This window comes from Apis laboriosa, unplaced genomic scaffold (assembly GCF_014066325.1).
Source record: "Apis laboriosa isolate Shangri-la unplaced genomic scaffold, ASM1406632v1 scaffold105_cov147, whole genome shotgun sequence".
In the NCBI taxonomy this organism is placed as follows: domain Eukaryota; kingdom Metazoa; phylum Arthropoda; class Insecta; order Hymenoptera; family Apidae; genus Apis; species Apis laboriosa.
Window position 1 is genome coordinate 1,847,096 of NW_025220714.1, and position 16,834 is coordinate 1,863,929.

At 37.6% G+C, this 16,834-nt stretch overlaps 1 protein-coding gene across 3 annotated transcripts in view; it reads right to left on the reverse strand.

Annotated features, from left to right (window-relative positions):
- Positions 1-16,834, reverse strand: part of LOC122720949 (protein sickie) — a 156,444-nt gene that overhangs the window by 104,842 nt on the left and 34,768 nt on the right. For all 3 annotated transcript variants that reach the window (XM_043948106.1, XM_043948097.1, XM_043948088.1), the window contains exons 3-4: positions 13,280-13,397; positions 12,856-12,908 (exon numbers count right to left, since the gene is read on the reverse strand). In XM_043948106.1, coding sequence (XP_043804041.1) covers positions 12,856-12,908; positions 13,280-13,397 — 171 coding nt within the window. The remainder of the gene's footprint in view (positions 1-12,855; positions 12,909-13,279; positions 13,398-16,834) is intronic.

Genomic DNA, 16,834 nt, shown 5'->3' on the forward strand with positions numbered 1-16,834 from the left:
AGGAAGTGGAAAAAGGAAAGAAAGAAACGCCAAAACAACAGCCCGGTCGCGGTTCCTTCTTCCCCTCCTCCTTCCTTTCCAAAATACCAAACTCGTTCGATTCGTTAAACAAAAAATAGAAAAATGCTACGATCGTGGTGTTTCGCACACGATGTTTTTTCGTTCGCAAGAAGAATTTGACTTCGAAATGTTTGTTGCCGAAATTTTTTGAAACGCGTAATTCGATCGAACGGAGGACGATGATGCCGGTAATTACGTTGGGACGATACTCCGTTCCGCCGGGTTAGCAACGAATTGGAATTCAGGTTGAGTCTTCTCGAAGTCTCTGCCAGGCGATTTCACGCGAGTTGCATTCGAGGGGATTTCTAGCGAGCCTAACCTATTTAACGACGTCGTTCTGAACGTTTTTAACGTTTGCAATTTAACGTTACGCTATCAAGTAATCCGTCTTCTTTTCAAATTTATTATTAATAATTGTACAGAATATAGTTATGCAAAGGTAAACAACAAAGGTGCGGTTGTTTTTTATGTTTCCACGATTTCAACGATTATATTTCAATGATTATGATAACGTTACGCGAGAGCAGGCTTGCGAAACACGCGCCGGGCATCGAATTTCTTACAGATAATTTTTTTCGAGGTGATCATAACCGCAGGTGTCACTGTCATACGCTTGCAACGGTTACTACTTGCCTTCGTTTACGCTTCGAACGCGGCTAATCATAATTTCGTTACGCGTATAACGTTTCTTCGAAAAGAAACATTTATATTTGCCATTTTCTTTCAACGTATCCAGAAGAAGATCGCTCGATTCGTATCGATTCAATTCGATTACGAGAAGCAAAGGGAAGACGTCTTCAATATTCCTAACGATCCACAGTGGTTCGAATAATAATGAAATTATTTTTTTGAGTTTATATTTAATTTTTAGAAAACTAGATACTGTTTTTTATTTATTATCTCGTTAAAAATGTATACAATAAGAATATTGCTAAATATATAAAAAATATATAAGTATACAAATTTGTGATTCGAATCTTTAAGTAATCTCGCGAAATATCTGCGTGGCAGATAACTTAGAAAGCGTTGCGAATTTGACAAACGTATTATAAATTGGATCTTGAGAATTGGAAATGGTATTCTAAGGAGGAATGGAAAAAATGCTTATTAAAAAAGGAAGTTATAGTATCCTATAAGCTATCCGATAAATATGGGCTTAAATGATAATTTAACGAAATAAAAAGATAAAAATAATAAAACTGAAAATTATAAAATGAAAAAAGCATTAAAGAAAGAAATAAAAAAATTGTCGACTAAAGTTGGGAATATTATATATATATTATAATATAAGGTAGCTTAAAATTAATTCATAAATATCAATGGCTAATTAATATATATATATATTATAATATAAGATAGCTTAAAATTAATCCATAAATATCAATGGCTAAATTAAACAGCGATCGTAAACGTTAAAATTAACCTTAATATAGTTTTGCGAATCAAATAATGGCAATAAAAAAAAAAGTAAAAAGTAGAAAGTATATCTCGTACATTCGACTCTTATCGCGTGGAACGACGTGGAACGTGTAAAAAATCGACGAATTATTGTATCGCGCGAATTTCTAACACGAAATAATTATTTAACTTTAAATTTAATTTACAAAAAAAAAGAAATTATCGATAATTTATAACAATTTAAAGATGTTATAAAATTGAAATTTAAATGCTTCTTAATTATATTAAAATATGACCGATCAGTTATCAATTAATTCTCTGTTTGTTTATATTTTGTTTAATCTTTTAAATGTTTAAAAAAAGGATTTAAAATTTTAATGTATGGCTGTTGCATACGTTACATCGAGACAATTATTTTTTTTATATTTTTTGAAAATGAAATTTTGTCCAGTTAAATGTACATTATTTGAACCACTGCGTGCGAGAATTCACGGAATGCGCGTAACGGTGATCTGCGTAACCTGCGCGAAAAATGGGTGAAAAAGAGAGAGAGAGAGAGAGAGAGAGAGAGAGAGAGAGAGAGAGAGAAGAGAAATATCGAGCGGCGGTTAATAATCGCCTTGGGCTCGGTCGGGTCCCTCTTTGAACAGCTCGCGTTACTTTATCGAGTTTTACTTCGGACGAGGCAGCGCGAATGCTTAGGCGAATTCGATTCACCTTGGTCGAAGATACCGAGAACAGATCGCGGAGAGAAGCTTGCAAATATACGAAGTGTTCCATTCGCTTTTCGGTAGTGAAAATCATCGAACTCCGCCCGTATTTTACACATCTGTATAAACTATAAACTTCTCAAATGTTTTTTTTTTTTTTTTCGATTTGAACTAGTTTTTTGATATCAATTTAAACGTTACTACGATATTTTATTTTTAAATTTTTGTGGTCTTCTTTCTATTGAAATTTTCTTTTTATATTTATTTATTTTTTTTTTTTTTCGATGAATGAACGGTATGCAGGGACGGTTGACAAAGTTATAATTATCCGTTTGATGGTTGGTCAACACGGTTCACACGGATCGTTCGATCTTGGTGTCGATGTGCTGTGGCCGCACGCATACGCCGAAACCCCTCGATTCCTGCCAGATATGCAAACGCACCCGTAAGCGGCCGTACGATTGTTCGCACAACGAAATTACGCAATCGGTCGTTGAATCATATCGAATGCGTTTCTCGCGGATTAAACTTTCACATTTCCATTAACGAAAAACTTCTTTTACGAGATATATTCTTCCACTGCGTTGTTTAAATTTTCTAGGGAAAAAAAAAATTCTCTTTTTTGTTAATTTTTCATTTCCCTCGGTCATAATCACACAAACTGCGTGTACCATTGTAATAATGATTGAAAATGTCACGTTAATTACAATACTTTTCAAGTTAGGGATCATGTTGATTAAAAGTTCTTTCATAAATATCGTATTGTTGTATACAGTTATATTATCGCGTACATAATTTTATACGATCGTAATTTCGTGTCGGAGTTCCAACGAGACAATGAATTTTCTTGGTTGACGCAATTCTTCTTCTTGACTTTCACTTCAATTTCCAAACATAATACGCGAGTGTATGGCAGCGTATCCGAGAAGAGCTATAAAAGTATCCTTTTATTATCCTTTTTTTCTTTCTTTCTTTCTCTCTTTATTTCTCTTTCTCTCTCGTCAGCGATAAAGAATTATTATTGATTCCACGAATTTGTCACCTTAATGGCTCGTATTAAGAACCTTTACGAACTGGCTTACCGACGGAGAAATTTTTTTTCTCTCTTTCTCTTTCTCTCGCGTTCCCCGGTTTCTCGTGTGAATTTCATCGCGCGCCCAATAAAATTACGAAAAAAATTACGAGAGAGAGAACGAGAGGGAAGAAAGGAAGGACGAGGAGTATAACGGGATCGAAAATGGGCAGATGCATATGCAACATGGTGAACGATTATGCGGAATCTCGATTGATTGGCTGGATCGTTAAGAACGACGCGGACGAAACGAATAAAGTGTTATAGCGTGGAGAGATCTCGTATATATCGTACGAATAATAATACATAGATACGTATCCGAGCGTATGTTATTATATTATATTATTTACGGGAAATATATATAATGCGCGTGTGACAGAGTTGGACATTAAAAATTGAAAAAAATAAGTAGTTAAAAATTTCGAATAAAGTTAGTTCGAGTAATTACTTATTAAAATGCTTGAACAACATTTATAATTATTATAGTCGATCCGTCGATATTTTCGTATAATCATGGCATTATTTTATTATTACATTTTGAACGATGAATTATCGAAGTAACTTCAACTATTAAATTTTCCCCATCGATGCTAGACAAATTTATGAATTATCATTTGATGATTATTCGAAGCAAATTACTTTTTAATATATCGTATCATGTAAAGAACATCGCTTATTAATTTTCACGAAATTTTTTCCTACTCGACAAAGATAATTATCCATAACCAGAGTTGGGTAATTAGTGAAAAATTTAAAAGTAACTAGTTAAAAATCTCTAGAATAAAGTTACTTTAATTTACTTACTGAAATATTTGAATAACGTTTATTCGTAGCTACTTTTCGTGCAAGATCATTTGGCATTATTCCAATTATTATTACGTTTTGAACGATAAATTATCGAACTAACTTACGAAAGTAACTTTATTCGTAACTTCGACTATTAAATTTTGTCTATCGCTGGCTGGTGGTGTACGCGCGCAACTATTAACGCTTCGAGCCATTTAAGAACACCGCTACCCCTTGCCACAGTCAAAGACTTCGTTTTAAGTACCGAACGGTGTAGAGATCGTAACTTCCTCGCTTTATTACGTCTTCGTAACCGACGATAAGTGCGAGAAAAAAAAAGAAGAAAAAGAAAAAGCTTCCGTTAAATATTCTATTTTCGAAGAATTCCAAGTCAACTGTTCATCGAATCGTGGCAAAGTCGAGCCGAGTTATCGAAATACGACGAGTGATTATCAACGAATGAGACACAGGTAGAGGTGTGAAACAACGTTGCATCGAGCATCGTCGCTTTCAGTTTTTCAGATTTAAAACGCTTCGTACGCATTCGACGCGGGAGGGACAAAGCGTGTTGTATCGCTTCTCTCTCTTCTTTTCTTTTTTCTCTCCCCCCCTCCTCCCTTCCCTTTCTCTCGTTCGCGTTTTCCCGTCACACAAGGGTTCACAGCCTTTCTTCCTCATTCGTCAACGACGTCACTGCATTTTTCCTACCACGCTTTCAACGCGTGTCAACAACAATGCGCGTAAAAAGCACGCGCGCGAGCATTGTTATCTCGCGACACCGAGTTTTCTTCTCTCTCTCTCTCTCTCTCTCTCTCTCTCTCTCTCTCTCTCTCTCTCTCTCTCTCTTACAATATCATCAAGCAGCCAAGGCTGTATGTACGTACGTACGTGGATATCCTGCAAGCCCTATTGTCCACGTCTCCTCCCCTCCTCTTCCTCGAAATCTTATTAGTTTTCGTTCCACTTTTTAACGAGGTTCCACACGCTTCGCGTATTTACTTATTTCGTTTACGCGAAAAAGCTAATCGCGAGTTTCAAAAATACGTGTGCACGATTTATGACAAGATTTTTTTTTTTTTTTATGATTCGCAATCGAGATGATTCGAATCTTTTTTAAAAATTTTACAAACGATTTTCGTTAAACGATAATAATTGGAAAAGATTGGTATTCGTTGTTAACTCGCACGATATTAAAGCGATATTTCAACCGGATAGCGGTAATTCTCGTACGATATATATATTTTTTTTTTCCAGGTTTTCGGTAGTAACGAGCGCAAACAATATAATATATAACAGGTGGAAGGACAGGGCGGCGCGAACAACGTGTACATACCGTGTTAACGAGATAGTAATTCGTTGGTAACACGAATGCAGCGGTTGTTTCTCGTTGAAAACACGGAGGGAGAGGGAAGAGAGAGAGAGAGAGAGAGAGAGAGAGAGAGAGAGAGAGAGAGAGAGAGAGAGAGAGAGAGAGAGAGAGGATTCGGCGATCATGCATCGGTGCACGCGGCCGCTGCAATTCCGCGTACGTGCACACGTGTGTAAAATACCGGGAGTCGATGAGCCATGAGTCTGACTAATTGCGCCCGAGCTTCGTTTCTGCCCACGATCTCGCGAAAAATTTGCAACCGACCTACCCAACAAATTTCAATGAAATTGCGTCGCGCCTATATCCCGACCCCAGAATGAAAACGCGAGGAAATAACGCGCGTCGAATAACGTTTAACCTCCCCTCCTTCCCCCTCTCCTCCGCTTCTCCCACCCTTTTGTCTCCCCACCTTACGTCTCCTCATCGAATTCGTTAAATTTCGCCAAATTTCGTTCGCTTTTTTTCGTCTCTTCTTTATTTGAGATTATTTTTTTTTTTCTTGTTCTTTTTGTTTTATCATCAGAGGAAATTTCGATGTGCGTCGAGTATATTTTTCCACCTCCACGGAATTCCTTTTCGTTCAACAAACGCCGCAAACCGAATACGTTTACATGCACGGTAGTTATCGCACGTAAATCTTCTCCCCGAGGAAGAAAGCATTCGCACGCGAAACGACGAAGTTCGCATCTTCTTTTAAAATTCGTCTCATTGTACTCGCGCGATATCGTGAAATCGTAGGAAAAATACTCGTACGAAAAATTGGACGTGTTATATACAATGGAATCGTTTCGAAAGAGCTGATCTAAATGAACGTGACCGTTTTTCAGAGAGAACTCGAAACACGCTGTGTTCTCTTTCTCTCTCTTCCTCTCCGTTCCTCTCACTCTGTCGAGGAATACCGGAAGCGGTGGAATCCGTTTGAATCGGGCGACCGGGGATCTTTGAAGGCCGTCCTTCTTGCAACGAAAGAAAAAAAGAAGCAAAACCGCAACCTAACCGAGTAAAACTTCATTCGAATACATCGATCGATATTTCCTCTTTTCATTCTCGCATTCCAATGATATATATAACGATGTTATTTTCCTTCCCTCCCTTCTCCCGATGTGAAACGTTGATAAATTCTCGTTTCGATGATATTTCGATAAAGGAAAGAAAGAAGAGAAGAGAAAAGAAAAGAAAAGAAAAGAAAAGAAAAATGCAGCGGCTCGGTTAAATCCTCGGAACGACGGAAGTAGGATCACTTACGTAAGGTCATACAAGTGCGACAGGTATGCGAGTCCTTCGAGAAGCATGAACACGCATATTAACGTGCACACGGACGGAACGGCCTCCGCGACACACTCGGTGTGGTTATGTAATTTATTTTACGTTCATTTTAAGAGGCGGCTCGAAACGACGAGATACGAGAAGACGTCGATTTCTTCATCGACGTGTGTTTACCATTCGCTTCCAGTTCTAATCTAGAAAAAAAAAATCGTAGCAATAATTTTCGCGAAATATCAAGGAAATATCACATATCCGTCCAAGACGTTGAACTTAGAAGAAGAAAAAAAAATTTCGAGATTAAGAAATTCGAAATATCTATTGAAAAGAATAAATTGAAAAAGCAAGTATTCGCGTTGTTTCGCGATGCGTATGATTTTCCTTCTTGCCCGAGTTCTCGGATCATATCATAGAGATTTAAATTGAAATTACAGTCTCGACGACGCTAATTACTTCTATTACAAGCGGGATTAAAATCGTACGAGCGGAGCGTTGCACGACTTTGTTGACGGTCGACCGTCGCCCGATCTAAGGTCGGACGAGGCAAAAACGGGTAAACTTCGTTAAGCGTTAAACTTCGTGTTATTGTGGTCGATTCGCAGTTCGTTCGCACGGTGGCGTTACGTTACGTTTCAACGTCGCACCGTGGCGGGGAATGATCTCGGCCGAAAGAGAAATAAAACTCGTCTCTTCCGAAATTGAAATAAACTTTACCTTTTATCGTGGAAAGGATCGTAAATACACCGTTGGATATACACTGTTCGATTCGCGCGTGTTGAAACTTTTTCTTCTTCCCATTCCGGTTATCCATCGCGACGATGGACAGCAACATATTTACCAAGCCAAGTATCAAAGTCTATTTCGGTCGGCATCCTCGGTAAGCATTGTGTTGAATCACCGTTGTTGTATAACACTCGCGAATAAAAAAAAAATGTTCAAGAATTTAATAATTCCCCTTCCTCCTGCACTGTCAAAACAATCTGTTCGAGATAAAAAAAAAAAAAAAATGAAAAATCGTCTCGCCTCGAACTATAAGAAAATTTTAACCTACGTATTCTCACGACGTATCGTGCGAGAATGAATAAATTTGGTTCCAACGAGCGAATCTCGTTAAAGAGTAGCCACGAAGGGCATTTATCGTCACAGTGGTCGTGACCAATTCATTGTCGCTTCACCGAGAGAGCGAAAATATCGCTTCGACCGGCCATGCCTATTTATAAACCTTCTTAAGGAGATTCTCGGACGTTTTCCTTCCCTCTCTCTCTCTCTCTCTCTCTCTCTCTCTCTCTCTCTCTCTCTCTCTCTCTCTCTTCCTCTTTCGCAGCAATAACCTCTCTTTGTTCCGGGACACTGAAACCGTGGACCCTTAAACGAGAGTTCCTCTCGCGGAGAGATCGAACAGAGAGGTGTCTCCGATGGTCGCCTCTCCTCGCGAGAAAACGGGACGATTGATCGCCGGTATCGTTTTCAAAGTATCCTTTACACCCTCGCTATCGAATCTTCCGCGATCTCCTCGCGTTATATATTTTTATCGCCGGTTTTCTCTACGTTTTTCGTTTCCCTCTTTTTTTCATTCGATTACTTTTCCAAATTATTCTTCCTCGCAAAAACTTTATCGATTTTCTTATGAATGAAACATCTCTCTTTTTTCATCCGCTATTAACGTAACGTGAATTATTAATGGTAGGATCCATTTTTCTTTTTGTTTTTTTATTCTTGGATTTTATTGCAACGATGTACTCGCCTCTAGATTTTACACTTCCGTGGATTGTTCTCGTTCACCGAGATTTCGATAGAAATAGAAGTTTCTGGTTTCTGGATCTCTGACATCGTCTGGTTGCTCGAGGCTGGCGCGAAAATACTCATAATACTCGGGAAACTGTTGCAGCATCCGTAGTAACAGACCACCAGTCGAGCACCACGCTCGACGATAGACAGGATACAACTACGACCAACGAATCGGTAGCTATTTCCACCGTTTTTCTTTTCGAACAATACGAAATTGAATATCAATTCAATTTTTAACACGCTTTTACGCTCGAACAAGAAAACAACATTTAAAAAAAAAAAACACACATTTAATTCTCCAACACACCACGTGCTTTCGAACACTTTCACTCGTCGCCGCGTAACGCGATTGTGAAACGAAAAAAAAAAAAAAAAAAAAAAAAAAGGAAAAGACAAGAAGTGGTCGTCTTCTTTCCCGATCGAGAATCGATATCGCGTGGCTTTTCGGCCGCGGCGCAGCAAAATGTGTGGAGCGCGATCGGCACAGCATCCACGCTACCGGATCACTCGTGAGACACTAACCGACAAGAGACAGAGAACGCAGACACGAGGTAGAGGTAAGCTACACCGCAATTGGTCGGGTTGGGAGATGGAGAAGAGTGTGTTAGCAGGGTGCAGGGGAAGAAAGAGACGGCGGATAAAAGTGGACAGGGTGGGAAGTAGAAATAAGCAGGTAGTGGGAGTGGAGTAGTAGCTGGTTGCGTACACCAGCCTTAAAAGCAGGTATCCACGTGGCCGCCGATCCTCGTAACGTGGGGTCAGTTCGTATCACGATCGACCACCTTTCCTACGAGAATAACCACCGAAATTTCTCTTCTTTTCCCCCCCCCCCTTCTTTCCATCTCGCTACTTGCAATTTCTTTCTTTTTGGAAATTCTGGAAACACACGATCCTTTTTCGTACGATATAATCCTGAATCGATTCGTTCGAATGGTTTTATCGGTATATTCGCGGAGAGTATAATATAACCGATTTGGAAAGGTAAGAGAGATTTCGGTCCCCTTCGAGAAAGATTTCCTTAATTCGATTGTATTTTCAAAGGGAAATACCGAGAACCGCCCTCTCTTGATGTATCTCCTGCAACGAATAACTTCTAGGATACGCGATAACCGAGTAAATTGGATGGAAATTCGCGAGAGAGGTTTTCTGCACGCCCTCCCTCCCTTCCCACGTGCATCTTTTACACGAACCGACGGAAAAACTAAAACTCGAGAACCACTCTCTCTTCGTTACTTCATTTACGTGAAAATTCGTTATTTCAACTTTTTTAATGGCAGTTCAAAGTTTAAAGATTAAAAAAAAAAAATATATGAGTTATATAGCGTATATAGATAGATTAAAAAAATTAATTACGTATGCGTAATATTTTAAAAATTTTTCAATTTAAACTATATAAAAATAAAAGTTAGAAAGAAAGATTCGCGTGATCAACGAGCGAGACGAGCACGTGTACAAAGGAATCTCGTCTCAGTGGACATTAATTAAGGAAAGAACGGGGAGATAGAATTATAGCCGGAGGAAGATGGCGACGAAGGATCGTTCGGAAATTACACGTTGTGTGGGTGCATTGCCTACTTCTTCCGCGCATTTTTCTTATTCCCACGTTCCTTCCACGTTAATGATTGGCCGCGTGTATCGTCGATACTCACACTCTTTCACGCGACCACTAACCGTGTAGTAATTAACCGTGAATATTGTTCGAGGTAATAAAAGTTACGATCCGCCGAGTAAACCGTACCAAACCGAAAAAAGAAAAATAATTGCCAGTTAGTTACCTTTCATTTTAATTTTCAACCCGATCCATGTTTCGTTTTTAATTTGTCATCTCTTGTAAAGATTAATATTTCTTTTTTTAGAATGCGAATGCGACGAACGAAACTTCGATTAACGATCGTCGCAAAAAAATGAATAAATTTCGAAGAAAATTCGATGATCGAGACGAGTTGAATTTTATTTTATTGTTGGGAAGAAAGAGGATAAAAAATAATTTATATTTTTGATTTCCAACCAGAAAACACCACACCCATGTTTCCCTGCTGTTCTCTCAATCCCTCTTTTCTAACCTGTATATAATGCTGCATCTATATCTGGGACACCTGTAGCGACCATTTTCGTAGCGCTTACAAACCATCGATTTGCCCGCCATCTCTCCACCACTTTCGAAACATCCCAAATAAATAATTTTTCAAGCAAGAACATTTTTTGAAATCATTTACACTTTATATACGAACGTGTATTTTCTTTAGGACAAAGAAACGATTAAGATTAAACGATAAATATAATTGTTATATATTGGTTATAAAATGGAATACTTTTATCGAGTGTTTGAGTTAGAGTTTTCTCGCGAGAGAATCGTGTACAGTGATCCGATCATTGTGCTTTGGAATAATGCTCGTGTTTATAATTTATTAGCGAAATCGTTGAAAGACGGCCGGTTGACTAATAACGTATACAAGGAATGAGTCACTGTTCCACGGGAGTGGACTCTCCGTGAAATAGAAATAGATCTCGATGCGACGCTGGTCACTCGGGATTCCAGTTTCGTCGATGACTGTTTTAAAAAAAAAACAAATCGCTCTATATAATGTCGATGAGAAAACGGAAAAAGGAAACAACAACAAAAGAAAAAAAAAAAAAATAAATCCATACTTCTCCTTGTAAACACCAATCTCTTTTCGTTTTCCCAAAACTTTCCTTCCTTACGATATTTATCTTCCTTAGATAAAAGATTTCTTTCTTTTTCTTTTACCGTAGAAAAAATCGATCGATGATTTTCGATTCTCTTAAACGCACTATCGAAAGATCGAGGATCGTATTTGTTATTTTTGCATTTTTGAACACGCGCTCTCTTGTTATATCTCTCTTTTGTTCGAAACGATCGAAGCGTTTCCCCGTTTCTCGGGAAAAAAACACGCGTTTCCTTTTTGTTTACACGGGTCGAACGTGTCGCACGAGCAGCTACGGATTGAAAAGTGACGCGTTGTTAGCAGCGTGCTTCAACTATAACCTTGGAAGGAAAACACGTGACTCGGTTTCGCGGTTTGCCGCGTGTATGTGTATGTGTACGTGTATATAGAGTACATATATATTTCGAACATTACACGCGTTACATTTGACCACGTTTTCGCGCGTGTACACGTACAGCACGGACGCAACAGCGTTGCTTTAATTATAGACCGGAGCCCTTCTTCTTTCCACCCTCAACAAAATTGGAAAGCTAATCTGGATCTAATAACGGATCGTGTATTTCGTTTGAAAGGAAGGTAATATTTTCTAATAGACACCCGATTCTCGATCGATCAGGCTCTGTTCTCTCGTTTCGATTAATAATTTAAGTTTCACAATTTCGCGAAAGACGACTATTTTCGAGGATACTTAGGCTGGAGACGAACGTCGTGTCTTGGCGAACGTTGAAAAACTTTCGAAGAGATTATATATTCGAAAGGGCTTTGCTCTAAGAACGTTCTAGAAGAAGTTTTTCGCAACTTTACTAGGTCATCGAGGAGTTGAATAATGCGCTCGGCATTGAATAACTTTACGAACTACTCTGAAGTGAAGTTTTTAATACCGTCAGATATTGAGCGAAGTAAAATTTAATCTTCTAACTTTTCATCCTTAAAAATTTTTTCTCATATTCTTTTCTCTGTTGTTTAAAAAATCGTAATTCGGAATTGACACGAACGTAAAAATAATCGATCAAGATGGTTACAAGTAATATAGTTACTCTTCGTTTTGAAAATATTATCTTCGATCATCTTCGATCCGTGACGCATTCTTTCGAGATTATGCAAATAGAGAACACGAAGAGGCAAAGTGTAATTCGATTTTGACGATCTATCCGGATGTGACGCAGCTCGTTCTCATCGAGAGATGCAGTTAAAATCCATAAAATACTCTCCGTCTCTCCACTCCTTTGCTTCTTTTATTATCGTCTAGTCTGCGAGATTAGAATCGAATACGAAGAACGAAGATAGATCCGCGATTCTTATAAGATTTTCACGTTAATTGGTACGATCTATTTCGCTAACTAAAGGAATGTCAAAGAAATATATCTGAGACCATAAAACTCTTTTTTCTCAGATTTTGCTCACCTCGATTTATTTTTGTAAGTAAGTATTTCCTGCAACTTCGTAATCGCAGAGGGAGAAAGAGTAATTATCTAGCGTGCAGCTGTGGATGAGTGGATGAGACGTTTAGTTTCAGATTTTATCTATGTATCCCAAACGCGGTTATAGACCTTCTATTTTTAAATGACAACTCGTACCATGTTGCAGGAACGTAGTCTTAAACTGAAACTTTTTCTATCCTCCTCTTTCGCGTATCGATTCTAAATCTTGAAAGATGTTAAAGCAATCTTTTAGGTTATACGCGAATTAATAAACGATGGTTTTTATGATATGCAAACTTACCATTTGTTGCGAGTTCTTCGGTTTCCTATTCACGTCGATCACCTTTTGATTGGCTGCAACGAAAAATATAGGACAATTAATACAAAGATGCCTAACGGGCTAACGGGCAACAAATCGTTTCGAATTTATCGAGGTACATCGCTCGTGACGTACGCGTTTGGCACGTGACCACGTTACCCTCCCGAACTAACGACTTTACCGACGATTTATGTGTTATGGGTAACTGTCCAATACCATAAACGATTCGACCATTGAGTACTGTTACTTTGCCGCTTTATTATCGGCATCCATTTCATTCACTTTGAAACACACACCGGCACGAACGATACGGCGTGAAAATAAGAGATATACAATTTTTCGCTCTCCTTGTCTCGAAGAGGATAACATCCGCGATTTATAACGTTAACAATTTCGATTTACTCACTGACTGCCTCGACCAGGTCGGCAAGAAGAACACCGTCGCAAAGATCCGTTTGCAGATCTGTCACTCTTCTCTTGCAACCGCCTCTCTCCAAATAATAATTCGCCCAATCGGTATAGATCTGCAAGTAAAAAAAAAATAAAATAAAATAACAATAATCGATCAGATGTTGAACGGATATGGAGATGATCATAGATTTTCGTTAGAGAAAATTTATCCGCAAAAAAAAAAAGAAAAAAGAGCACGATATATTTTCATTCGCATTTTAATCACGCGTTCGCTCGTCAGCCGAACTGTATAGTAACTGTTATTCGTTGCCTATTGCAACCATGTAGGCACACTTACGTTTATTAACTCTATTGCACGCGAGGCCTATATGGCCCCCATGCGCATACTTTTATCGTTCTGTCCACTATGTACGATGCATTACGACGACTAACTCGTCGTTTCACCCGACGCAGGTGCGTTGTCTCTATCAAATACGATTAAATCAACTTCCACGTATTTAACGACGATTCATTTTTTTTTTTCCCACCCGTTCCTTCGTTTCGTGGAATCGAAGGAACAATTGTCATCGTTAAGAGACTAATGGAAGAGAATAATCGAAGCAACAGATATAGTCGCCCGATATTTTTACATTTTTACAATTGCATCCACCTTTTCATTATCTATACGACGAAAAGACACACGAGTGAATTAAGACACCTCCTTCGACCGAGAAGCGTTTCTAATCACCTCGAACCGGAAGAAGACGTTTTCTTTCGTGGAAAGAAGGGCGTCGGCTCGGTAACAGGGGCAGAGTTCATCGAGTTTATCGTTTTTTGGGACGAGCGCCGATATTTTTCGCGGCGCTCGAAAGAGGAAAGGAAGAATAGAGGCAGACGGATCGAGAGAAGATGAAGGTTCACGGTGGAAAGGAATTAGTCACCGAATCACCCATACGCGTGCGCGCGTCCTCTTTCCCTCTTCGTGGCTTCTTCGTGTTCACGCGCGCACACAACCAAAACGAATCGTGTTCTTCTGTTTGCACCTATGAGTTGGTGCACGCATTCGTATTCTATGGAGGCACGCGTTGTGTATTTACATACATGCCCGGACTCGTCTACCAGTAACCAATCCTATTGCACGTACGTTTCCACGTTTGCACGTGTACGTGTCTCTCGCACACGTACGCGTTTCTCAGCCGTACGACGACGAACCAGTCGAGACACGAGCTACTATTTTTGAGCGTGGCAAAGAGAGAAGCAGGATCAACTTCCTTCATAATTTCGGGTCACCACGCAGATTCTAATTTTCATTATTATTATACGCGGCCCTCGGTGAACAACTTTACCAGACCTCGAACCACTTGGTAACCACTTGGTCGAATGGAAACGGCTATCTGCCAATTCTTCGAGCGATAGAAATTAACCCGTTGAAAAAGTAATTAATTAAAAAATATTCGAATATTCGTATAATCTTATATATATTATAATCGAATATATATATACATTATATATATATATTATAATCGATTCGTTTTTCATTACAATTATTCGCGATTATTAATTACGTTTTTAAAAAATAAATTATCGAAGTAACTATTAAATTTTGCCCATCGATGTTGAAGATATTTAATACAATGAATTATATTTATAATAATATTATAACAATTATATTATATTATATATATATAATATTATAACAAATTATATAACAATTATATAACAATAATTATCTATAACCAGAGTTGGATATTAAATAATTAAAAATCTAGAATATTCTATTATTATAATCGATTATAATCGATTCTCTTTTCGTATAACTTATCGAAAAAACTTCAACTATTAAATTTTGTCCATCGATGCTGGAGATATTCAATACAATGAATTATATTTATAATAATATACAATAATTATTTATAACCAGAGTTGGGTATTAAACAATTAAAAATCTAAAATATTCTATTATTATAATCGATTATAATCGATTCTCTTTTCGTATAACCTCAACCGTTACAATCATTCGCGATTATTAATACGTTTTTTAAAAATAAATTATAACCAGAGTTGGGCATTAACCAGTTAAAAATCTTAAGCATATTCTATTTATATTTATATATATATATATTTATTATAATTGATTATAATCGGTCCACTTTTCGTATAACCTCAACCGTTACAATTATTCGCGATTATTAATACGTTTTTTAAAAATAAATTATCGAGGTAACTATTAAATTTTTTGTCCATCGATATTGGAAATATTTAATACAATGAATTATCTATAATAATATACAATAATTACCTATAACCAGAGTTGAGCATTAAACAATTAAAAATTTAGAATATTCTATTATTATTATCTATTATAATCGATTATAATCGATTTTCTTTTCGCATAACCTTGACCGAAGTAACTTAAATTTTGCCCATCGATGTTGGAGATACATTATTGATTTAATACAATGAATTATATTTATAATAATATATAATAATTATTTATAACCAGAGTTGGGCATTAACCAGTTAAAAATCTAGAATATTCTATTTATATTTATATATATATATATTTATTATAATTGATATATATATTTATATAATCGATATATAATTATTATAATAGATCCACTTTTCGTATAACCTCAATCGTTACAATTATTCGCGATTATTAATACGTTTTTTAAAAATAAATTATCGAAATAAGTATTAAATTTTGCCCATCGATGTTGGAGATATTTAATACAATGAATTATATTTATAATAATATACAATAATTATCTATAACCAGAATTGGGCATTAAACAGTTAAAAATCTAGAATATTCTATTTATATTTATATTATTATAATCGATTATAGTCGATCTTCTTTTCACATAACTTCGAAATATAATATTATTAATAATAAATTATCGAGGTAACTTCAACTATTAAATTTTTCTCATTGGAGTGACGCGAAGCAACGCACGTGTCTTACGAGTTTTCGAGCTAACGGTATACGAGAAAAAAACGAAAGAAAAAACTGTATCGTTGGTAAAACATAATATAAAAACCGTGTTTGGCCAAATTATGACGTTTACCTGTACGACGTTGCGCGTCGAGTCAGCCTTGATGTCGTCGCTCGATCCACACACAGATCTTGGTGCTCTGATACACGCCATCACGTCGATACCGGTTAGCGTCATCCAAATCGCATTAATTCACGCGCTATACAGGGACGGAATATTCACGATGGAATCGCTAATTATCGCTTTCGATTCAGCCACGAACACTCGTTGAGACATCGACGATATATTATCGCTTGGCATACGATCGGTTAACGATTAATTTGCATCGGGGCAAAAAAAAAAAAAAATACTTCTCGACGTGCAACACGACCAGTATACCAGGTATCACTTCGACAATGGCCGCCGGTTGACGATCGGAAGAAATTAGGCGTCGGTCGATACGCGTACCAGCGTTTGATCACGATCGATCCGGTCCGTGTTCCTCTATCTATTAATGGAACGATCTTGTTATCCACGATGCACGTGCTCCCGCGAGGCGTGTCGTCACGTTTCTTTCGACTCGATGTACTTGG